This window comes from Scardinius erythrophthalmus (genome assembly GCF_964197995.2).
Source record: "Scardinius erythrophthalmus genome assembly, chromosome: 21".
NCBI lineage: Eukaryota > Metazoa > Chordata > Actinopteri > Cypriniformes > Leuciscidae > Scardinius > Scardinius erythrophthalmus.
In genome coordinates this window covers 19,617,819-19,642,869 of record NC_138241.1, presented here as the reverse complement: position 1 = coordinate 19,642,869, position 25,051 = coordinate 19,617,819, and the positions used below count along the sequence as shown (strand labels likewise).

Below are 25,051 nucleotides of genomic sequence, written 5' to 3'. Positions count from 1 at the left end.
CTTGGCCTTTTTTGTTGTTGTAAATTGCAGTTTTAAACTGTAAAATGTACAGGCTCTGTAAATATATTAACATTTTTACTGACTTATTCTGGCACTTTTTTTGTAAAAACTACAGATTTTTTACAGTATATATTAAAATGTTGTAGCAGTCTCTGAACAGAAGACATCTGAAAAAATATCAGAAAATGAATATAGACTAAACATTGGAGCTTGAAATATCAAGAAAGTGCTTTCTAGTTTTGTGTCATGCATCAGATGGTTTTTAAATGCTAAAGACAGAGATGTGAGCTGAAGAGTTCTGTTCTCGTTTAATCTCCTGCCCCTTCAGGAGGTTTCCTCTTCAATTTTGAGGAAAAAAAAGTGACTTAGCATTAATTAAAATTCTTTGCATCAATCAGTTGGTTTTCAGTGGGGGGAAAACTGAGAGAAACAATAGTCAGTTGCAGTTACCCAAAACCAGAATGAAGCATCTTTGAACCTCTGTTTTGTTCTTCAGATTTTTATCCTGTTTAGTAAAAATCCTTTTTGCAGGATTTCCTGCGCAGCAAAAGACCGATTTCACTTGTTATGTGACGATGTGAGAGATAACTGACTGGAGGGTGGCAGAGGATTTGTTGCGCAACAGATCCTCCTGAGCGTCATTGACAAATATCTTGTAAAATCAAGCTCCCCATACACAGAGTAGGCCTACGCGTGATTGCAAATTCAATCAAGCTCCCCATACACAGAGTAGGCCTACGCGTGATTGCAAATTCGAAAGTGAAAGTGAAAAGAGAGCACGCATTCAAACGTTTTTGCAAAATCGTACATATTTTACGAATTGCCCAATTCGTAGGAATTCATACGAATGACCTACCCCTGACCCCGCCCCTAAACCTACCCATCACGTGGGTTTAGACAAATCGTACAAATTCGTACGAGTGAGGTCGTACGAATTCGTACGAATTAGCCAACTTTTTATCATTCGTACGAATTCGCGCCATCTTTGATTATAAACGGGAATGAAAGCGAGGCTGTGAGGGACAGACATGCATCTCTTCAGTGGGTTGTACTGTTATTTAATCTGTTTTTGGATTGTTCTGCTGACGAAATAGCAAAAATATCTTTCCAAGAAATTTCAACAACATTTAGACAACATGAGCTGTAAAATTAAAAGTGATCTGGGAGCTTTATACAGCGGATGTCTTTGAAAACACGCCAAGTCTATCCCTCACAGCCTTGCTTTGCTGCTCTGAATAAGGTCTATACCCTTTTTAAAAGGTAGTACCTCAAAGGTTCATATTGGTACCAAAAGTGTACATATATAGGCTACCTAAATGGTACAAATTTGAACCTTTTTAACCAGTGACTGCTTTTGTACCATTTTTTCGGAGAGCGTAGCATCTCCCTGATGCTTTATAGGCCTATACACAGAGTAGTAATTGACATAATCTCTATATCAGTCTGAACAGACTCAGCAGACTATCTGAAGTTCATCAGGATTACAATAAAACAGTTGGTTTTTGTAGGGCTCTTCAACAAAGGTATATAAAGATGACATTAAAATTACATCTTCCCTCTTCTGTCATCACAGGCACTCATTTTTAAATGATGCTCTGACAATTAGCTGTTTCTTTGTCCCTCTTTTTTCAGATTTTATGGCAATGTGTGGTGTGATTATAAGCAAATTCTTCATAAATGTAGTGTTGGGAGATTATTTGCTTGTCTAAAATAATTAACTTCATCAAATCATTGAATTTAGTCCATTGTGATTGAAAAGGCAAAACGCAAAATATATGAGGACCACATAACTCACCATAAGTTGTACAAGCGTTGTGACTGAGCAGTGGTTTTCAGATCAGGGGTAAGTGGGGTGTCTAGTTGCTAGGTAACAGTTAATGTAGACCAAAAATGTCTGTCTCATTTGTGTCTTTGATGGACTAGATATTACATGGTAGGGTTTAAAAGCCAATGGTTATTGTTTTGCTGCTGTTTAATTTGTCATGCAAATCAAAATGCTAATAGGGGCATTCCAGTATTAGTTAGTAACATTAGCAATTGGTGTGTGCTGTTTGTGACACTTTGTTTGCACTCGGACTACACATGGAGGTGTAGATTTCATGTCTTCATTTTGGGTGTGTTTGTTTGAGAAAAAGAAAATAAATGAGAGCAGATTTTGCAGTGTCACCCGACGCAATGTATTTGATGGCATAACTGTGAAAAGTGATATGACAAACTGAATGATACAGAAATAACCCGAATGTCTGATGGATCCTGTTGTGTTGGGAAATAGATGCCGCTTATCCCTGTCCTGCTGCTGGATAACAGAGAGAGAAGGGAGCAGGATAAGCCGGAAGGGTCATAGGATAAGAGGTCTTCTCTGTTACCACAAATCCCAGATTACATCCAAACGGGACAATGCCATGGATGGACACCGATCTGTCATGAGGACACGCCCACACACACTCACAGAGGTCTGTAACTCATCTGGTTTGTCTATGTACTAAAGCAAGCAAGGACTTTATTTAATTGAATCTCTCATTCGTTTGCTATTATCTGGGCCAGTGGAGTATTAGCAATCCATTTCAGCTCTGCCCGACATGATATCTTAATTAGAACGTAAATCCCTGCTCTGTAGGAGTCATCCAGCGTTCGGCCTCAACCAGCTGAGAGGACAACAAAGCGGATGGCATCTCTCAAATGTGTGTGTGCGCTCTGTCTAAAGGGAACCGCTGGGTTGGCAGAAGGAACATGCTTTTAAAGCCCTCTGGTATGCAGAATAACAGTTTGGGGTTGGAAAGATTTTTGCAATGTTTTTGAAAGAATTCTCTAATGCTCACTAAAGGTTGCGTTACAGTAAAAAAAACAGTACTATTGTGAATTATTACAACTTAAAATAACTGTTTTCTATTTTATATCTTGTAAAATGGAATTTATTCACGTGTTCACGTACGTGTGCACGTATTCAGCATCATTACTCCAGTCTTCAGTGTCACATGATCCTTAAATCATTCTAATATGCTGATTTGATGCTCAAGAAATATTTTTTATTATGATTCAATGTTGAAAATGGTTATGCTGCTCAATTTGTGGAAACCGTGATCAATTATTTTCAGGATTGATGAATAGAAAATCGTACTAACCCCAAACACTTGAACGGTCGTGTCTGTGTTTGAATCCAATAGTTGTTCCCTCCAAAGCCGATACTTCTTAAATGAGGAACAGAGTTTTGCTCTGCACTGCAATGGGCTCAAACGGCCTTTGCCTGTTTCAGGTACAGTTATAAAATGCAATAATTTTTGCCATTGGTTCAATTTATAAATTATATCCATGACACAGACAATGATGCACTCTGTGTAATGGCATAACAAATTGTGGTTGCATTTATTAATTAAGCCACTGTATATGAATAGATAGCAACATTTGTGGTTTCACAGACTGCCGCACTAGCCTGTTGCATATTCAGGTAACTTCGTTTTATATATATATATATATATATATATATATATATATATATATATATATATATATATATTATTTATTTATTTTTTCTCTTGTGATGGGATTACAGGAGAAACCGTTCCCAGTCTTTAGAGTTCTTGCAGGAAACTTTTGCGTTCAGTTTTGTACTTTCCACTGAGTATTGCCCTAAAGGATACCTATGGTTCTTCAAAAGGTTCTAGCAATGGCAAGTGCCCCTTTTTTTTTTTTTTTTTTTTTTTTTTTTTTTTTCCTTACATTTTCACTGATGGTTAAACTACATGTACCCATCTGACACCAGTATGGACATGTACTGCTCTTCACATAATGCACTGGCATTCAACAACTTTACTTTTGGATTGTGTGAAGAAAAAATAACACAGACAGGTATTGTTTATGTGTATATTGTTTATGTTATATGTTGTATATTTTATGTTGTAGCCTATATTTCTGTTTTTAAATATTCCTGTATCTTGGCAACTCCAAGTTCATGGGTTTGATCCTCAGGGAACAATATGTATAATGATGATGATACAAATATGTTAAATGCAATGTTAGCCTACCTTGAAAGTCGCATTGGATTAAAGCATCTGCTAAATGCAAAAATGTCACTTTTATAGGGACATTCAAAAATGTTCTTTATTAATGTGGAGGTTAAGAATTGAAATACTTTATGGGTTATGAAGCCTGATTTATGTGCGTCTTTATGTGTCGTTTCAGAGGACAAGCAGATAACAGAACTCTTTGTATGAGTGTCACTCCTTATCTTTTCTCTCTCTCTCTCTCTCTCTCTCTCAGTCGTTCAGGGATAGCGGTGTCAGGCATTATATGTGTTCAATCCGTATTATTCAGCTCGTGCGCGCTCCATCCCGGGCTCGCGCTTTGACGTGAAGCAGTGTCATTTCGCCACTGAAGTTACGAAGCACAAGCAAAGATTAAGCGGAACAACTGATTCTCCTCATTTTATTTGCGCGATAAATACCAAGTGTCTCGTTTTGTTTTTAAGTAGGGCCAGTAGTTGTTTAAAAACAATTTTACTGAATATGAAATATTTACTGACAGTAATGGATTAAAGGCTATTTAACTTATAGGCCTTAAAAAAACTCCCACAAAGTCAATGTTTTTAAAGTCATTATTTAATGGACGAGAGTCGTCAAATGATATCAAAAGCCTTTTATTATTTAATGTGACTCAGTAGAAAAAATATTCCCTATGTTGAGGTTACAGTAGCCTATGTCTAACCCTAGGCCTACTGTATGAAAATGTACAGAACTGTGAATATTTCAGCACTGCTTCTGACCCATTGGTATTGTTTCTTCTTCCCAAAGAATGGCTCATATAACCTATAGCCTTCTTAGGGGACTCGCAAATCCTTTGTTTTTGGTTATTTTAATGGTCGGCGTTAAAACTGTAATGAGATGGATTAAATGGACGCCTTAATCGTCTTACTGTCTACCTCTCGTTCTTATGGCCAACTGTCACGTCATTATTGTTTGGTTTTAACCTGCTCGGGCCTATGGATAATCGATTTACTGTTGCCAAACACAAGACGATCCTCCGCCTAGACTTAACAGGCTGGACATCTTTGCGTGTTCTATTGTTGACAGTCTGTCATTCTGATGTGACAGTTTTCAATAGCTTTGTAATGAAGGGGTGACATGCGATATAGGTTTACTGTTAACAAAAAAAAGTCATATATATATATATATATATATATATATATATATATATATATATATATATATATATATATATATATGATTTTTATTTTTTTTATTTTATTTTTACGGTGTCCATTGGATTTTAAGTTCCCTGTCATATACAATGTGAAGTCACTCACCAACATTTTAAACGCATCCATGTATATTTTATATTAGCCTAATTGATGAGGTGTAGCTATTAAAATCCTTTGGACATTCTGATTATCCTGCGAGAGACGCATCGTGACAACAGCTCCCTAGAGCTGATGGCAAAAGACGAACAATTTCATGCCGAACCCTATTTCAAAAAGCACTTTCGGTTGAATTTATGTGAAATAATATCTGGCCCTTACCACAGACTTAACTTTACCTCTGAAACGAGGCATGTTTTAATGAGACCGGACACTTTTAATCTATCATCTTAAGAGAGCACAAAACGAAGTGTGTGAAATGAAATCGGAGGACATGTGTACTGAAAATTGAATATAGCCTACCTATCATCATAGACTTATATGTTACGGTTTGGGGTTCTGAGTTAGTCCTGCCGCATAAGATACGCTGTTATCCATGGTGCCAGTTCATATTGATAGGCTTATACTGACAACTCACGCTCAACTAGTTTTTTTTTTTTTTTTTTTTTTTCTCTGTGCATTTTTAAATTGAGATTCCTCGTTTTGTGATAGACTATATTTTATAAATAATTGTATTTATTAATAAGTCTATACAGTGTGATTCTGAGCACTATAGTTCCAAGGTTCTAAATCTTGGAAACAGAAATGTTATGCGTTTGGTAAAAGCTATTCATTCACGTTTTCGCTGTGAAAACCATGCAAATATTTTGTAAAAAGTGTAACTTTGAATAAGCAATCATTTTTTATTCTGTATAGCCTATATGCTTTTCATAGAAAGTCTTTCTAATGTCTGCTGTATTTTAACAGACACTCTTTCCCCTCGTTTTATCGACAACTCAGAGGGGGTTGCTTCCAGATTTCCACCAAACGACAACATTACATTCGGCGTCTCTGAGCAGCACAAACGTAAAGGTCAAAATGACGTTTTCACTGAAAGGCGCTGTCGCGCGCTGGGTGGTGCTGAAATCTAATGCAGCTTCACGCGTGATTGGCAAACCTGACAGTGATTGACGTGTGTCCATGGCGACCAGGCAGCCAATCTGACAACTCCAATAGAATAGCGGCAGCAGGGGCTAAATGTTCTTTTATTTTCCTTCCTCGGAAAACACCTTGCTTCCAGTTTTTTATGCTCACACTCAATCAAAGAAGACATTTTGCCGTCCAGGCTGCTTGAGCCTGCCGCACGGCATCGCTCCTCAGCTCGTTTTGTGACACGGCTGTTAACTTTTGCCGTTTTCTGACAGGCAGGCTAAACAAAAAGACGGGGGATACAGACGAGGAGCAACATCAGAAAGGAGGGCCAAAGAAGAGAGAGAGATTACAGTCTCCATGTTCCAGCTGCCCATCTTGAATTTCAGCCCCCAGCAGGTCGCGGGGGTCTGCGAGACTCTCGAGGAGAGCGGCGACGTGGAGAGGCTCGGCCGCTTCCTCTGGTCACTCCCGGTGGCGCCGTCCGCCTGCGAAGTCCTCGGGAAGAACGAGTCTGTCCTGCGCGCGCGCGCGGTCGTGGCCTTTCACGCGGGCAACTTCCGCGAGCTCTACAACATACTGGAGAACCACAAATTCACCAAGGACTCACACGCGAAGCTGCAGGCGCTCTGGCTCGAGGCGCATTACCAGGAGGCGGAGAAACTCCGTGGGCGTCCGTTGGGACCCGTGGACAAATACCGCGTCCGAAAGAAGTTTCCACTGCCTCGGACGATATGGGACGGTGAACAAAAAACACACTGCTTTAAGGAGAGGACGCGGCATCTGTTGAGAGAGTGGTACCTGCAGGACCCTTACCCGAACCCGAGCAAAAAAAGAGAGCTGGCGCAGGCGACTGGACTCACACCCACACAAGTGGGCAACTGGTTTAAAAACCGGAGGCAGAGAGACCGGGCGGCAGCGGCCAAGAACAGGTATACAGATCTCCATTGAACTGGGATATTCGTTTTTATTATTACTTTGCTCTCATTATTTTTATTCCTAAGAAATAAACATTCGATTTCGTTGGAGTTTCTCGCGCAAATTTAACTTAAAATGAATGTCAAAACCGACAGTAGTTGGCAAAGCTGCTTTTGTTCACGTTACCAAAATGTGCTAATTATTTGACATTACATCTCTGCTGATGCATACTATTTCATACCGGAATGGTTAATGAGAATAGAAATAGGCTACTACATAATAGATATAACAAATACAAATATATTTTCTCAGAGTTATGAAGATGCTAATTTGTCGGATCTGCTCTGATTCTCACTTCCTCGCTTTATCAAATCGTTAAATTTACAGTAGGCCTATGTTTTAAATTCTGTAATTCAAGGTAGGTTTTTATATCCTGCATATATTTCTAGTTCAATTTTTTTTTGCACTATATGAAAATATGTTGTCTGTATCTTTGTTTGAAATTAACATACACTGTAAAAATTATATGATCAATAAGTTGACAACATGTTTTGACATTGCTAACTAATCAAAGCAATTGTCATACAAGATACAACAACTTTTTAAGTCAGTTTAATGTAATTTAAGTTGAAATGACTTAAACATCAAAGTTGATTATACTTATTAATGCCTAAGAAAAGTCAATCTTTGATGCACTTACAACCTTCGATTGCTTTAAGAGCATAATCTTCTCAAATGATTTTTGTAGTTTCCCACACTCAAATAATTCAATCTTAATCTGATTAACCTTATATGCATCAGAGATCTGAAGGCATTTTCACTCCACTGTAAACAACGAGTGTCTACGTATCCTCATTGACATTTTGTATGGTTTCACCCCTGTAGGCTACAGCAGCAGGTTCTGTCCGGTGGCTCGGTCCGATCGCTGGGGGACGATGACACCACAGTAGACCGCCTGGGTCCCGCCTCAAGCCCAGAAGTCAGTCTCTCGAGCAAGGCGGCCATCTCCACCATCTCCATCACCTCCAGCGACAGCGAATGTGACATCTAACGTGACAGGCTTCAAAAGAGCAAACAGAAGAACTGTAAGAGACAATCTAACAACTACAAAAATGCAGTGCCTGCAACCGGCCCAAAGAGAGGCTAAAATGAAGGATGGAAAAATAGCGTCACACAACTTCATTTTCCAACCGTTGATGCGATGAACAAAATGCGCAGTAGGCCTAGGCTACTTCTCAAGAAGACAGGTAAAGGGAGTTTTTGAAAGACAAAAAGAAAAGAAAAAAGAATGTTCAGTATCGGAGGGCCAAACCTATTATTGTATGTGTGCGTAGGCCTACTTTATCACGAAAAGACTGAATAATGTTTTAATGTCCACTTGTCCTTTTTAATATATAAACGATGTTTATTTGATTATTTAAAATATCATCGGCCCCTAGGCCTTTTATTTGTGTGCTTTTTTATCATTTTTGTTGTGCGTAATGCTGAGCGTCGTGCATTTGAAAAAATGATAACATGATTAAAAAAAATAAAATCACTGTTGAATTAAATACGATCGCAAATTAGCAACTGTATTTTCTTTACGACACTTATTCCAGTGTGTTCAGTAACATAATTAGTCAAATTGAACCATGTAATATGTGTTATTCCATGTTTATTTTTAATGTGGCCCATGTGTCAACCCGAAAGTAAACATATTGCATTTTAAAATGTGAATGTCACATGCTGCAGAACAGATTTGGAACAGACGGGGATCAAATATGTTGCATGATTTAATGCCTCTCTGCGAGCTCAATCTCTCTCACACTCGAGCGGTAATTGGCTAAAACGCTTGGCGTGGTGTAATGCGCTCTGACAGCACAGGGTCAGCGAAAGGCCGCGACGCTCTCCCGGATGTCAACACAACCCGAGCTGTGATCTGCTGTTTAAATACAACCTATATACGGCCCAAGCACGCTTCATACAAATCATTTATCAAATGAGTTTGGCACTGCTGCGAATTGCTGAAAATGTATTTGTGATTTACAAGATTGTTTTACATATAATAACTTATACTTTTATTTATTTTTTTACAGTAACTATATTTTTCTTTAAATCTACATTCGCCTTTGTGTCATTGTTCGGATGTACATTTCTTTAAATCTATAGGTTAATTCGCCTTGTGGCATTGTTCAGATTTTAATTTTTCGACTGCTATAATCACAACAAAATACTGTAAAAAAAATTTTTTATATGATCATGAAGTTATAACATATGTTTTTACATTGCTTTAACTCATCAAAATAAGTTAAGCAATTTTCAACTTTTATTTACAAGCTGTACACGATTCAACTCATTTTAAGTCAGTTTAATGTAATTTAAGTTGAAATTACTTAAATATCCAAGTTGATTGTACTTAAAAATTGAACATTCGTAATATTACTTATTTTCAAAAAGAATGGTTTGTCTTTGTCAAGTGCAATAGACAAGAAGAAAAGGAAAATAACTTTTATTTACATCCTTCCAAATGATAGATGAAAAATAACTGTTTATAAATGTTTTCTAAATATTTTATTTTATTTTAAAAGCACGACGACGCTGTTGTTAGTGCTCAAATCTGCTGAAGATGTTTATGTCGTAGGCTAATTGAGTGAAGGAGCAGGCGCAAAAACACAGCGCCTCTGTTTCCCAACTGCCTGAAGGGTTCACTGCGCGCACCTGGGTTTAACCCGCGCCATTCATTAACGCTCCCAATAAAAAGCACAAGCTGTATTTTTCAATCCTCTTTCAGTCTGAACAACGGCGGGGCCAAACCAAGTGTTCCTTCCGAGAAAAAGGGAAAAATAGGAGCCAAAGCAAGGGAGGGGAAAGGAGCACGGCTTTATTTTAAACACTGGATACAGAATGGTGGAGAATTTCCGTTTCTTTTGAGCTCTGGGGAGTGCAGGGTGGGACGATGAAAAAGTCTTTTTTAGCAGTCAATAAGGTTGTCAAATTGGTCAACGGTAATCAGCACTAATGACGAGTTGGAGAGGGCCGAGCTAACAAAGAAGCACCCCGCCTTCCCCTCCCCAAACCTCAGCATGGAAACTCTCCGCCGGGGTTGCCAGAGGTACAGAAATCCAAACTTTGTGTGTGACGTTCTGGGACGATTAACTGAGGAGTTCACTGTCTAGAAGTCTAGCTAAGTAGCCTATCTAATAATAACAATAACAATGCACTACTCAATAAACCTTTTTTTATATATCACTTTCGATTTAACATTAAAAATGTAAGTTGTTTACGTTTCTATAGCATAGTCATTCTGCAAGTGGAAAGACAATGGTCAAACAAGCCTCAAAAATCAACTTTTTAAAATAACGCTAATGTAGCTAGAGGCTATATAAATTGGTCCAATTAGAAAAGGAGTGGGGTGCCTAGTTAAAATGTAAAAGTCTTGTAAATTCCTCTTAGTGAACGTCGATTTTTCTATAATTGGCAATTGTATGTGTGAACTACACTTTTTTGTTTCTGTACTCTGCAAAATTATAGCCTACTTAAACGTTGCCTTTTGTGCGTCAATCAAATAACAAATATCCAATTCATTTGTCCAAAAACGACTGCAAACAAGCCTCTTTTTGGAGCACTTAACTGGCTAGGTAATGTAGGTATCCTATTTGCCTTTTTATTTCTTTTTTTAAAGTGCTATGCACTCTGGTATACTTTGATATGGCAACACTTACATTGTCTTCTCCCTTGGATTAGCCTACATAACATTGGATCAAAGCGTCTGCAGCTGCTAAATGTAAAATATAAAGCAAACCCAATCTCTAACCGTTAGCATTGGAAATGTGGTCCTTATAGGGTTCATATTTGTGCTTTCGTCTTTGGTCATAAATGCATGTTTATTTTGTAGAATTTGATTTTGGCTGCGACCTCTGGTGGTCAAATGTGGCGTGGCACGACTTCCAGCTCAGTGCCCTTTTTAGTCGGTAAGACCACAAAACAACCATAAATGGCACTGTATAACTGGAAAATATATAGGTTATAAATGTTTATTCATTTAGCGGGTGCTTTTATCCAAAGCGACTTACAATGGAGTTCATTATAGGTTCATCAATACGTTTCCCATTTTTTTCACGAAGGTAGGATCTACAACGGATATAGTTCTAGTTGTTTCAAAAGCAAGTGGGGGAAGTGTTCAAGAGTGTTCTAGATCATTTAAAAGATTATTCGTACATTTGAGGTCCTACACAGACATAGTCTGTAGGCTACATCAAATCATGGTCCAAACTTACATGGATATCTACATACTCTGTATGTCAGTGAAATTCTTTCTCTCTGTCTCTCTCTCTCACACACACACACACAAACAAAATGTTTTGCTTTTGTCAATAACAGAATCGCACTCGGTGAAATAGGCGCCATTCAGCACCGTGGACAGCTACACGACATGAACCCACACTTTTCAATTGCCTTGCGTTGGATTGGCTATTGCATTTATGTATACCTCTTTAAATCACATTAAACTAATTTTGTCATATTTTAAATCTACACTAACATAAGCAAAAGTAAAGGAATAGTTCACCAAAAATTACAATTCTGCCATCATTTACTCTCGTTCCAAACATGTAGTATTTGACGTTCTTTCTTATGCGAAACACAAAAGAAGATCTTTTGAAGAATGCTTCAACTGTTTTTGCCCATACAATGAAAGTCAGCGGGGTCCAAAACCACAACAATGAACTTGGATGAACTATCCCTATTTCTGACTTTTCCGGCCACATTAAATCTAATTATTGAAACTAATTTAACAAATCTAACTGTTAAAACTACATTGAAATTATTAAAACACTTAGGCTAAGAATTGTCTCGATCACTCTTGTAAAAGGGATTTTGATCTCAATAAGTATTTTTTTAACCTGGTCAAATCATGAATGTTGTTATAAAACAAGAACAAAATTGATGAACAAATCGTCATAATAGATCAACCAAAAATTCATAAAGTTTTTCACGATTTTTTTTTTTACGTCACAAAGTTCCTGAACATTTCATAATTATATAAATATATTAATTTGAGGTTCTTAATGGCTGTGCAGCATGATGTCTGATGTGATGTATTTTTTAGTCTGATCTTTACAGACAAATCAATAACGAGAGCGTGGCAAGATACAAAACTGCTTTTCGACCGCGGCCTCGTAACAACTTCTAACAAGAACCGGAAACGTTAAATCTCCTTAAAGAAAAAAAAAACAAAAGTGAATTGAATTCCAGGAGCGATGGTGAAGTAATCAATTATTATGACAGAATGTTGTCGTCTCTTGCAGTCAGAAAAATGAAGCCGACAACAATGTCACATAAAAGCTGTCAGAAGAAAACTAGCACGAGGGTTATTGAAAAGCGATATTCAGCCAGTAATTGTGCTCGATCTGAAGCTTTAGTCTCGGATCTTGACAGCTTCTCAATACGCTAGAGCTATTCGACTGTGAGCACGTGACCGTAGCCAACATGATCACCTGTAGTGTCTTGTTGCTTCCACTAAAAAAATACTTAAGAGTATTACTACAGCGACAATCAATCTGGATCAATCTAGAGAAATGGGCACAATTCTGGCAACTTAAAAGCTTCGTAACTTACCTTAAAACCGTCATAGATCTAGTGCCCACGAGGAGACAAACTCCTGCAGGACAACCACAAAATTACATCTGAACTTTATACAGGTAGGCAACGATGAGTAGACAAGTGTTTTATAATGCAATACCTCACATCAGTCGCTAGGGGGAGACAAATACCAAATACCTGCTCTTCTCGACATAAAAAAAAAAATCGAAGTTTACAGTTCATTCTCCAAAATCTATAAGCTTTGCCATTAGCCTACAGAACGGATACACACATCATTTATAGATAATGTGTCGTGTGTACAACCTCCTATAATTGTTTGTTGGCCTATGTCTAAGACTGTTTTTCTTTGCTCTTCTTATTTCCTATTATTTCCGCGTCGCATGATTTTCTCCGTCAGTCTCTCTTAATTTTAGAATTTTAAAGCTATATATCAACTTATATTCGAGTTTTAACGTATAATTTGCTGTTTTCACCCATTTGCTGTGATTTAGAATAACAGAAGTGCAAACTCCAGCCTTCCTGATTCGAACTAGGTTTATGCTTAACATTACCACCAGAGGGCAGAAGAGACATTGTGGTAAGTAACCCTGCAGCCACAGTAATTATGGTTATTACAAGCTCCTGCTAAGACTAATGAGTTAATGAGTCAAGACAACCGAGTCAATGTGTTAGCAAAACAAAGTGTGCAGGCTTTTAAAATGTGTGCGACAGGCAAATAAGTGAAATGTGTGTTTTCGGATGCTCATATTCCCTACTGTTTTATCAGGAAATTAGATAGGCTATGTCTGTTTTAGAAACCTTTTCATTGAAATATTGAATGTAAAGCTGATTATGCTTCATTTATGCACTTGTAGACAATGAATATGTAAGTTAGCCTACATAACTAGCTAAATAATTAATCACAGAAGAGTGACATAGCAGAGTAAAAAAACAGATAGTTGTGATTTGACTAAAAAACACATATAGGCCTAGTAAGATGAGAAGTTAAAGATGAGAAAAGAAAGAGAAGCCCTTTTCTAATGCCTGCTGGGAATCTGTTTTGTGTAGTCAGTCCAGTTCTCCCGCTGATATCAGGACTTTACCGGAATTCCATAATCAATGTGGATCTAGATCACTGTGATCCAGAGAGACAGAACTGCCACTGGAATGTCAGCCAGCAGAAGCACGCCAGAGAAACCTGGAATAGACTACAAAATGAGGGTGTGTATGCGTGTCGAAGGTTTTGGACTATATCACACTGATCTCATTGTAATAATTATACCCCAAAAGGAGAATGCTCCGAGTTCCAATGAAAAACAGGAAGCTATCATATTTCTGTTTTCATTTCCTGAGTTTTTTTCTTTCTTTAATGGAGCCATCTAGAGTTTTATCCTGTTCTCTCTCTCTCTCTCTCTCTCCCTCTCTGGGGAGTGAAAGTTTGGCTTAATGTTTCCAAGCCTGAACGAGATGCCAAAATTATGATGTCTTTCTTCTGACAAGCATTGTTTCAAACATTCACCTTTTTATTGCAAATATGTTAGAATCTATCTATAGTGAATTAATGGTATTTCACACATTATCTGTCTATCTATCTATCTATCTATCTATCTATCTATCTATCTATCTATCTATCTATCTATCTATCTATCTATCTATCTATCTATCTATCTATCTATCTGTCTGTCTGTCTGTCTGTCTGTCTGTCTGTCTGTCTGTCTGTCTACTATCTATCTACTATCTATCTATCTATCTATCTATCTATCTATCTATCTATCTATCTATCTATCTATCTATCTATCTATCTATCTGTCTGTCTGTTGGTCTGTCTGTCTGTCTGTCTGTCTGTCTATCTATCTATCTATCTATCTATCTATCTATCTATCTATCTATCTATCTATCTATCTATCTATCTGTCTGTCTGTTGGTCTGTCTGTCTGTCTGTCTGTCTGTCTGTCTACTATCTATCTACTATCTATCTATCTATCTATCTATCTATCTATCTATCTATCTGTCTGTCTGTCTGTCTGTCTGTCTGTCTGTCTCTCTCTCTCTCTCTCTCTCTCTCTCTCTCTCTCTCTCTCTCTCTCTCTCTGTCTCTCTCTGTGTGCAAGTGAGAAATGGCTGCTTGAGTTTCAGTGACCTTCAGAAAAGTGGATTTTAAAACTGACGTATCACCCATATCCCTTTCCCACAAACACATGTTTGTCTTTGTCGGGGGTCTGGCTGGTTGAAGTGTTGTCAGGTCAATGCATCACTGGTAACAAAATCTCCCTCTTCTGGCTCTCCTGAGACTCACTTTAAAAGCTCCTTCAGTGTCGCCCCCTCCCCCCCAAAACCCTTTATGAGTCAGTTTCCTTGAGTTCTGGCTGAGTGACTTACCTGTGCAGGTGAAGCTACCTGACAAACAGATAGTGCGTGTGAGTGTGAGATTGCCTGTCACATTCAGGCTTGCCACCGGAGGCATTTCACAGCAGTTTGTCTGTGCCAGAGAATACAACACTTTTGACTCGATCTAGTCTCATATTCATTTATTTGCTTCATGGTTTGCAGTTGGAGATATGATTTAAACAGAACATCAGTGAACAGAAAATCATTAGTTATATCCAGAGCAAAGTGAAATACTTAGAAGATAGATAAAAAAATAACTTTTTTTGTTTTATTCTGACCTTAAAGGTATAGTGGAGGATCTTTCTGAATTTTAGATAAGACCCGCCCTCTCCACTTTTTGAAAAGTTTGATTGATTCACCAGAATGATTGACAATTAGGAGGACCAATAGTATAGGTGATCCACCCGGAAGTAAAAAATCCTCCGCTATACCTTTAAATTAAAAAAGTACTGACCTCAACCAATCATTTGAGGTGTGTTGTGTAGTGTAAAGATGCTTTCCCTTCAATGTGATGAAGAAACTTCAATGTGTGGACTGAAACAACAAGATGTTTAATAATGACAGTGTGGTTGAGGGTTTGATTAGCACTCTTAAAAGTATGGCATCAGAACCTTTGACATTCATGGAACCTTTCTATTGCACAATTTCATTATATTAGAAAAAGGTTCTTTAGATTATTAAAATGTTCTTTTTTCTTTCTTTTAAGAACTGTTCACTCACTGAAAGGTTCTTTGGGAACTAAAAAGGGTTATTTTTATGTGAAAACCCTTTATTATTTCTAAGAGTGTGTCTTTAAACTGTTACTCTGATACCAAAATGTGGTCTATACGAATTGGTTAAGAGAAAACAGAATTGGCTACGCAAAAATGAAATCCAAATTTTTAGTATTTGTATTTATCAGTTTCTTGGTTTGTAGAAACTTCCAACAAGAGGAAAGTATATAAGGAATGTTTATGTGCGAAATATAATTGATTAAAACCACAGCTGACTTTCAGGCAGGATTGGCCATTGTTGGAAGAATTCTATGGGTTCCTGAATTTAGGTCAGGCACAATATGATATTTTGTAAAAAATCACCTGTGTTTATGTTTTGTCAGAAGTGACCGCCTAATAAATATTCCTTTCAAATCTCTTAAGATAGACAGACAGACAGACTTTATTGAACTCCAAAGGTACATTTCTGTTGTGCAACACCCTGTGGCTGCAGGTTGGAAGGGTGTCCCCTTCGTTTTTGCAATCAAGCCCCTCTACACCCGGAGAATGTTTCTAATTAGGGCCCGGAAACCCTCCGCGCTCTCTGTTCACAACCATTTACACTGACACGAGACTATATGAGGTAAGAGAGACAGAAAGAGCTGATCGCACAGCAGAATATTCCAGAAACTTTAGCTTTCCTATGCAGAGCTGCAGAAATGTATTGTCATTTTTCATAGCCTATAGGCCTATGTCTTAAAAATGTCAGCAAATCTGTGACAAATTAGAATTTTTTTTAAATCTTCAGTTATTTTCTATTTGTTAAAAATTGTTTGGCAGTGTCTGTAGGCTATTAGGCTACTAAAAAAAAGAAGAAGAAAAAGTTCATAATTGTTTTAAATTGGGTCGACGCTGTTTTGTAGTGGTTTGGGTGGACGAGGCGTTTTGGGTGTAGGGTTTTTAGAGCGGAACTTGCGGATGGTGTCAATTCTCAGTGGCCCAGAACTGAAAATAAAAAATGAAAAAATAGCAATACTTTCTCCCTCTCTCTCATTTTTGTCATAAGTCGGTCATTGTAATTAACTAATAAATGTTTATCAAACTTAACGTTAAGGCTTAAAGTGACTCTCTCTCTCTCTTTGTGTGTGTGTGTGTGTGTGTGTGTGTGTGTGTGTTTGACCAGTTTTTTTTTTTGTTTTTTTTTTTGTTTTTTACTGAATAACGGTCAAAAAGTCAAGCTCGGCCCTGCGCGCACCCTGGCGCCTTGGCGTCTCTCTGCCCCTCTGCTTAAGGGCCAATTTTTCTTGTTGACGTTTCAGGCGTTCTCATTTTTCACGCGCCCATGCCCTCTTCCGGCTTGGATGTGTCACGTGGATTGACATATTTTTATTATTTTGAGGCTGTGTGTTTATTAATTGTCGTCTGATATTTTTTTTTATTAACACGCTCAAAGTGTTGATGATGTGTCGAAGATTTTGACAAATAAAATTGATGTTTGAGAGCCACTGTTTTTAAAACTACAAGAAGTTCGTAAATGTAGAGGATACACATTAGGCTGTATTTCATAAAAAAAAAAAAAAAAAATTAAAATAAAAAGAACCAAACCAGTTTTCACATCCATAGTTTAGTTGAAGATGTTTGAAAGCCAATGTCTTTCTCATTAAAATCCCTGCTCTTCGAATCCTGTCCAATACAGAACAATTTCTATAAATTAACTTTGATTAAAACATCATAAATTATTAAAAGTTTATGCATCCAACAATAGTGAGAATACTCTTAAATATTGGCCTCGCTGGTTTTACTAATTTAATGCACTTTTCCAGTAAACTCACAATTCCCAAAACTCAGAGAAACTCTTTTAAAACTCCCCCTTTTCTAATCATTTGCAATAGAATAGTTTATATCAGCAAACGTCCTCTGCGTCATAAGAATATGCGGTAATGCCGTAAATATCGATTATGCTTAGAAGTCTTGTCGCTTAAAAATGTGAACGGGAAATCCTAAGATCCTAAATCCACAAGGCTGGATGTTAGAGATCCCAACAGTGAATCGTGGATCTGATGCGGATGTCCTTGCATGCTGTGCACCGAATGCTGCGCACCGAGGCCGGGCATTGGGTATGCGGGAGCCACGGGAGAGTTGATGTTCCCCTGCAGGAGGAGCACGGGGTTGTGCTCGGGACTCTGCGGCGGAGAGTATTCATCCTCCGAACTGGACATCAGCGACTTCACTCCGTCGAGCGGAGACCGCTGGCTCTGCTTACCGCCAACGCCGTTGTTCTCGCTGTTTTCTCTGTTGGATGAATATTACATTTTAACATATTATATATGGGCCTAACTGACTTGTCATAGGCCTAAAATTTGGCTACATATTAGCCTATTAGATAGTGTTTAACAAAGTGTTATGGTTTCAAAATATCATCTTACATCGGCTAAAGACAAACTGATGCTTTTTTAAAACAGTAAAAATTGTTTTCGCACTTATGTAGGCTATAGGCCTATACTTCGCTTATGTCAACATGTCTAAAAAGATAACTGTCATCCTAGATTTACGAAAGAAGCGTTTCTTGAATTCAAGACGATTTTAGACTTATTACAAAACGCAAATCAATATTTATACTGAATCAAACTTTCAAAATCTGTAATTAAATTAGTGCAATCAGTGCAATAAGAAAAAATGCTCTTCCTTTTCTCTTGTTTCGTTCGTTAGAGCAAAAATAGATTTTTTTTATTCTAACCAAAAAAAAACAAAAAACAGTTTTAATATAAAATACAAATTATAAAATAAGTTAAATTTGAGTGACTACATTTTGTTTTTAATATAGTTAGGCTATACATTTGTCAAATATTGTTGTTCTCATTGCGCGTGACTGCAATTATTTCGCTTTATTTTTTTAAAAGGTGTTCGTGCACTTCAGTTTGCATAGCCTACTCTCAAAAAACTTTAGCCTAATTATGTTTCTATATTTATTATTATCATTCCTTTTTTTAAATCAAGATCTCACCTCTCTTTTGCCTCGGCTGCCCGGTCTCTTTGCCTCCTGTTTTTAAACCAGTTGCTGACCTGTGTTGTGGTCAGTCCCGTTGCGTCCGCCAGCTCCCGCTTCTCCCTTGGAGATGGATAGGGGTTGTGCGTGTACCATTCACGCAGCACGCCCCGAGACTTCTCCTTAAAGCAGTAACTGGTCTCTTCGCCGTCCCAGATCGTACGGGGCAAAGGGAATTTCCTGCGCACTCGGTATTTGCCCACAGCGCCCAGCGGGCGGCCCCGCAATTTTTCCGCCTCCACATAGTGAGCCTTCAGCCACAGCTGCTGCAGCTTCGGGTGGTTGTGCGCGGAGTACTGGTGGCTTTCCAATATCTTGTAGAGCTCGCGGAAATTTCCCCGGTGGAAGGCCACCACGGCCTTCGCTTTCAGCACGGATTCGTTCTTGTGGAGGTGGTCGCAGGCTGGCAGGGACCAAAGGAAACGTCCGAGCCTCTCCAGGTTCCCACCCTGCTGCAGCACCTCGCAGACGCACGCGACCTGCTCCTGCGTAAAGCCGAAAGAGGGCAAGATTGACATGGCGCCCCGATGGAATCCACCAAGTAATACCCTCCTAATCCAAGGCTCTGTGGATATTCCTCTCCAATGAGCCCCGGGACAAAAAGCCCCGTGCCACGTTTATCTGTTGATGCAGCTCCAATTTTAATAACCGTCTGTTATCCGGTTGTGTGGCACCGCTGTCACTCTTCTGGGCTGCACACGTGAGATTCCGATGCAGTTTGTCCTTGTGGATATATGACAGAGAACCCCAGCACAGCGTCATCCCGTGATTAGCTCGCCCCGGTCTGTTGTGGAACCGGCAGGCAGAGCAGAACTGCGTTTCAGATCCGTTCCGTTTCCTCCCCGGAGGGCGGACGTCAAGGCCTGAAACTGGAGACCTTGAACACACACACACGCGCGCACACACGCACATACGCACATACTCACTCACACTAACCCGTTGATAGGCTACTAATCAATTATTAAATGATCACAAGCACCTCCACAGCAGCATTTACATCCCCTTCTGTTTTTCTTGACATCACAGAATAGAGATATTGGTTATTTTAATTATAAAATGATATGGTTTGCATTTGTGCTTTATTTTCAGTTATTAGCTATTATAGATTAATTCTATCATTTATCATACAAAAAACGAGAGCAATGTGTGCGCTCAATTGGGTGGCATTTTAACTGCTTGTCAATTCTAGTGGGCCAGAAGGTTTGATGATGGATTTAAGAGTGTGTCAAAGGGAGATACAGAATCTCTGAATATATTATTTTTTAATTCAGTCTGTTATCGTAAATTAGGTAAAGATACTCTTGCCTTCGTGTTATAATTAATCAATGATAAAGGCAACAATATCTATAATAATTAATAAATATGGAAATAATTTCATACAGCATTCTCTTTCATGCGTCAAAATACGATATGAATTACCTGAGGTCTTACTTTCTGAAGAAATAATGACCTTAGTCTTATTATTTGAATTATGAATTTAATACAACGTCTTAAATCTATACATGAATTCGATTTTATTTCTAATAGTGTTTCCTGGTAACTTATATAGTCATAAATTGCTTTGATTAATCCATTGTAAAGGCCTCTCTTAAAAATGTCACATATATCTTAAAAAGGTTCCAATCAGAACTAATAAAAGTTAGGCCTACAGATTGATGCCATATAAAAACCTATAGATTACAAAGTTAGCCTATATTCGGATTTATTTTAAAAACCGTGTATGAGTTAAAGGTGGCCTGAAGAGCGTTCAATAAAACACCTAGAATTTTTTTTATCTCTTCTTTTAATTAAAGAACACTTTTCCCCGAATCTATGATCTATTAAAGAACCCTTTTTTTTAACAGTGCATATTGTGCTTTTTTTAAAATTAATTATATTTAGTTGAAAATACGCATAAGCCCCGTCGTTGAAGCATTTGGTCTGTGTGGTTTTGTAAGGTGGGTCTGAAACACTATACCGATCCATTAGCGAATAACTTGTGAGCTTGACGAGCTCTTAGTCTCCCGGTCACAGCTCTTTATCTCTCAAGATATCCGTAACATGACTCCGGGAAATCCAGCTGGTCCGCCTGAGGCTGTTTATTTTTTTATTTTATTTTTATATTACTTTTTTTTTCTATACATTTTAGAACGTGGTGAGGATTTTGGACTCTAAATATTCCCTAATGCTAATTAGTATCTGTGTAATCTTTAATTGGCCCCCTTAACACCTGTGAAAACAATCATTCGTGTTCAGTCGAACATCCTCCCCCTCTTTTTTTTTTTCTTAATGGTTTTTAATGCCTTTGAACAGTTTACTCAGCAAGCAGATGTTAACTGCATTTTAGAATAATCTACTTCTATTTCTATGAGAATCAGAATTGTAAATAAATTCTTAATCTGAGCTCCTTCTCGAGTCAATAAAACAAAACTCAAATGTTAGCTACACATAATGCATAGTTTTTGAAACATCACACTTTGTTTAAATTAATCACGAATTATACAACCAGATCAAGCAAATATTAATTGTTTTTGTAAATGCACAGTAATGTGAAGTGTCATCGATATAATTCTATGATGTGCATAAATATATTCTTAGAAAATGTCTAAATGTGTGCATAAATGCTGGCTAAAACGGTTTCCTCGGCTCTGTCCTGAACTGTACGTGGGTCGATGGCTTCTCTGCTCAGGTTACGGTAGTATGTCCAGCACAATGCACCCCCTCCATCACACCAGATCCTCTACCAGCCCCCAGGACGGCGTCGTGCCCGCTCTCAGTTCATGATCATTTCAAGATGTTCTGGACTAACTAACAGAAGCGCGCGCGCGCGCTCACGCACAGCGCGGCCCCGACGGTGCCATTGAGTTGTGATGATACAGGGTGAGGGGCTGAGGGCGCACACACACTCACACGCACAAAACATCCTAATAAGTGCAACATAAATGTCACCATATTTCATGTTTAGTAGTCCGTGCTCCACCACTGTGAAGGTGTAAACTGTTTTCTTTTCACTGAGTGTGTGTTTATGAGTTCTCTGCGAGGTGTAAATGAAAGACTGAGCGTCGGAGAATCCACCGCTAATTAGACGTTGTTGCAGCCGTTTGAGAGGGAAAACAATCCAGCACTATTGCATATCACCAGTTAAAGGAATATTGATCAGATAATGAAGCTTTTTATCTTAATTCGTTATTTTCAATAACAGTTGCATTGTTGAATGCATTTTTAAACATTATTTAGTTGCATTTGTTTTGTTTGCATGCCTGTAATTAGATGCAGGGGTAAATGACCGACTGTAATTATGCAACAAAGTCATACTATATAGGCCCTATATAGGCATACTATATTCGTTCACATAAGTTAGTCTGAACTAAAATTATTTGAATGGTTTAGATTTGGATAACTACACGAAAACATTAGCCTACCTAATAAAAAAAAAGAAATAAAAAAAAGTGTAGCTTAGTTGCTTCTTTACATTTTTTAAAAGTAAAATTAGTTTCGACCAATTTGAATTTAATTAATGGTCAATCAAGCTGAAAAAATTATTAGAATATAATATAGAATAAGTTCAATGGATAGATAGAAAACGCAAGATTTTCTTGTTGGATGATTACATTTTGATTACAGCGCATTGCAATGGAGAGAATGTAACTTTCTTTCTTTTTTAATCATTTGAGGATTCTAGAAAGCAATCCGGTGATGAGATTGAGAAGATAACATATCTGAAACTAAACACGAAATATCTTTGTGAAAATAATTAGACATATTCATCAAACGGAATGGGAATTGTTTTATGATGGCATATTTTATTTAAACAGGCTCAATACCAATACATTTTTTTTAAAGGAGAAAAACAATATATTACTTGCACAATAAATCCAAATACATCCATGGCAAACTCCAAACTCAAAGTGTCATATTTTCGTACTACAGGAAGAGGGCGCCAGCCAGTGACATCTATCTGCTTTTGCCACAAATAAACATAGGCTATATTATATGAAATGCCTTCTGTTAAATATTTATGATCTATTTCATGTACTTTAGTTAATACAATGAAGGACATTGGTTTAATCAACAGAAACCCAAAATATTATGTTATCTGAACCACATGAATTATCTAAGTTGTTTTGACAGAAAAAAGTGATAACAAATCATGAATATATATATATATATATATATATATATATATATATATATATATATATATATATATATATATATATATATATATATATATATATATATATATATATATATAAATAAATTTTTTTTTACAGTGTGTGTGTGTGTCTTGTTTTTATATTCTTCTATTCACACTGCAGATGAGGTTTCAGCTCAGAATCTGGAACAACAAGGTAAAACTAATTGAATTAATTCAAGAATAATGTCTGTCCTGCACTCTTACAAAGTGGTGTGTGTGGGCTGTCAGAAGAAGTAATGAAAAAAACAGTTGTGCTCTCACACTCTGTGGTCCAATTTCACCAGGGGCATAGATTAACCCCTGCGTGTGTGTGTTTGTGTGTGTGTGTGTGTGTATGTTTCACTAAAATCCTTATGCTTATCCTCTTCACTTTTAATGATATGTGCCATTCAATCACCCTTTTTTCTATCTAACCGATGACACACCATATACATATACTAACCAAACCCTATAACCCTATAATATATATATAGCATCTTTTTGAATTGTAGCAACCCACAGCTGTTTGCAGAAACACAAGTTTAGCAATATCCGAAAAGTACTAGTGGCCTGATATACTGCACAAAATGTGTGCTGTATGAAAAATTGACCCCATAGCTCTCCTTCCATCTCTCTCTCTCTCTCTCTCTCTCTCTCTCTCTCTCTCTCTCTCTCTCTCTCTCTCTCTCTCTCTCTCTCTCTCTCTCTGGGCAGGCATACCAAAGAAATTGTGCAAGGCTGCAGAGGTCAAAGTTCAGTAAAGATGAATGACAGGATGACAGACTCATATCCCTAAAGGCAAAGAATGCAAGTTTGATGACACGATTTGATATTATTCAGGCTTATAAGCAGTTAGTTGTAGTTCAGGTTCAACATGTATGAGTGGCGTTTATGCACATCACCCATGCTCACGCTCAGCTTTAGACTTCAAACTGACGGAAAATGTTTGCTGTTCACATTCCCTTGTCAGCAAGTATATCTGGCACTCTGCATTTACATTTACAAATTCACACTTATTGGTCTGGTTCATATATATTCTCTCTCTTACACACGCAGGTATGAGACGCAGCTGAGGAGCAGCGTGTGCCCTTTCACCTCTCATTAGTGGGGGCGTGGGGGGAGGTTCAGGTTACAAATCCAGCTCTGTTTGCTATTCAGGGTTAAGTCCCCCCTCTTTTTGAAACCCCCAAAGGTGAGAGGTCATAGTTTTTAATAAGGCTCAGTTTGAGAGGTTCATGTTTTTTTATTACTGCTTCTCATTGATGCTCAGTGTGCGGTACGTTTGAGCAGTTTCGATCACCGTCACTTTTTTCTTTGCATGTTGTTAATGCCAAAATATGAGCTCCCAACTCACAAAAAACTCTTCTCTCCCTCTGCGTTCATTGTTGGAGCGGGGTGTTATCTGATACCTGGCCATCTCTCATGGCAACAGGGTCACCTAGGCTGTTGGGGAACAGGTGACAATGCTCCTATTTCTTCTCCTCATACAATTTGTCCCAATTATCTCGCTCGCCCTTTTGTCCTGTTTTGTTTTCCCCTCCTCTGCGAGCGAGTCCTAGCAATGCTGCTGAGATGACGGTATATTCAGATTTGTTTGGCATCCGAACAAAATTTCAGGGAAAAGCTTTGGTATCAAATTGTTTGGCTGGCTAGCTTGAGTTTATGTGGTTTTAAAACTGCGACAATGCATTTGAGATCCACACAATGCCCGTAAGTGCCATCTGTAACAGTCACTGAGACAATTTCTCTGTCTGTTTCTCTACCTCCGTCTGGACCCCCCTAACGGGAGGCGACAAGGCCTCCAGAAATCCCCCTCCTGTTTATTTGAATTTAGGAGTCTGAGGCAAGAGCAGCTTGCTAACAAGCTCCAGACCACCAGGCATGTGCAAACGATCACCGCTGATTTTCCAGCACCCGGCCTGGCCTTTCTGTATCAGGTCTCTGCTTCACCTCCCCTCCCTGGCTACTTAAATCTTTTTATTTGCATGTTTCCTGTCGGTCTGAATATTTAACATCCACTGTAGACATAACAT

The 25,051-nt window shown here is 38.1% G+C and overlaps 2 protein-coding genes across 2 annotated transcripts; one reads left to right on the top strand and one right to left on the bottom strand.

Moving 5' to 3' along the window:
- Positions 1–5,913: 5,913 nt before the first annotated feature.
- Positions 5,914–8,724, top strand: six6a (SIX homeobox 6a). The gene is made up of 2 exons (XM_081350423.1): positions 5,914–7,191; positions 8,063–8,724. Exons 1-2 carry the CDS (start codon positions 6,620–6,622, stop codon positions 8,226–8,228), a joined length of 738 nt encoding a protein of 245 aa, XP_081206549.1. The 5' UTR covers positions 5,914–6,619; the 3' UTR covers positions 8,229–8,724.
- Positions 8,725–17,428: 8,704 nt separating this feature from the next.
- On the bottom strand, positions 17,429–19,713 carry six1a (SIX homeobox 1a). The gene is made up of 2 exons (XM_081351565.1): positions 18,821–19,713; positions 17,429–18,108 (listed from the first exon to the last, which is right to left on the bottom strand). Exons 1-2 carry the CDS (start codon positions 19,378–19,380, stop codon positions 17,817–17,819), a joined length of 852 nt encoding a protein of 283 aa, XP_081207691.1. The 5' UTR covers positions 19,381–19,713; the 3' UTR covers positions 17,429–17,816.
- Between the last annotated feature and the right edge of the window lie 5,338 nt (positions 19,714–25,051).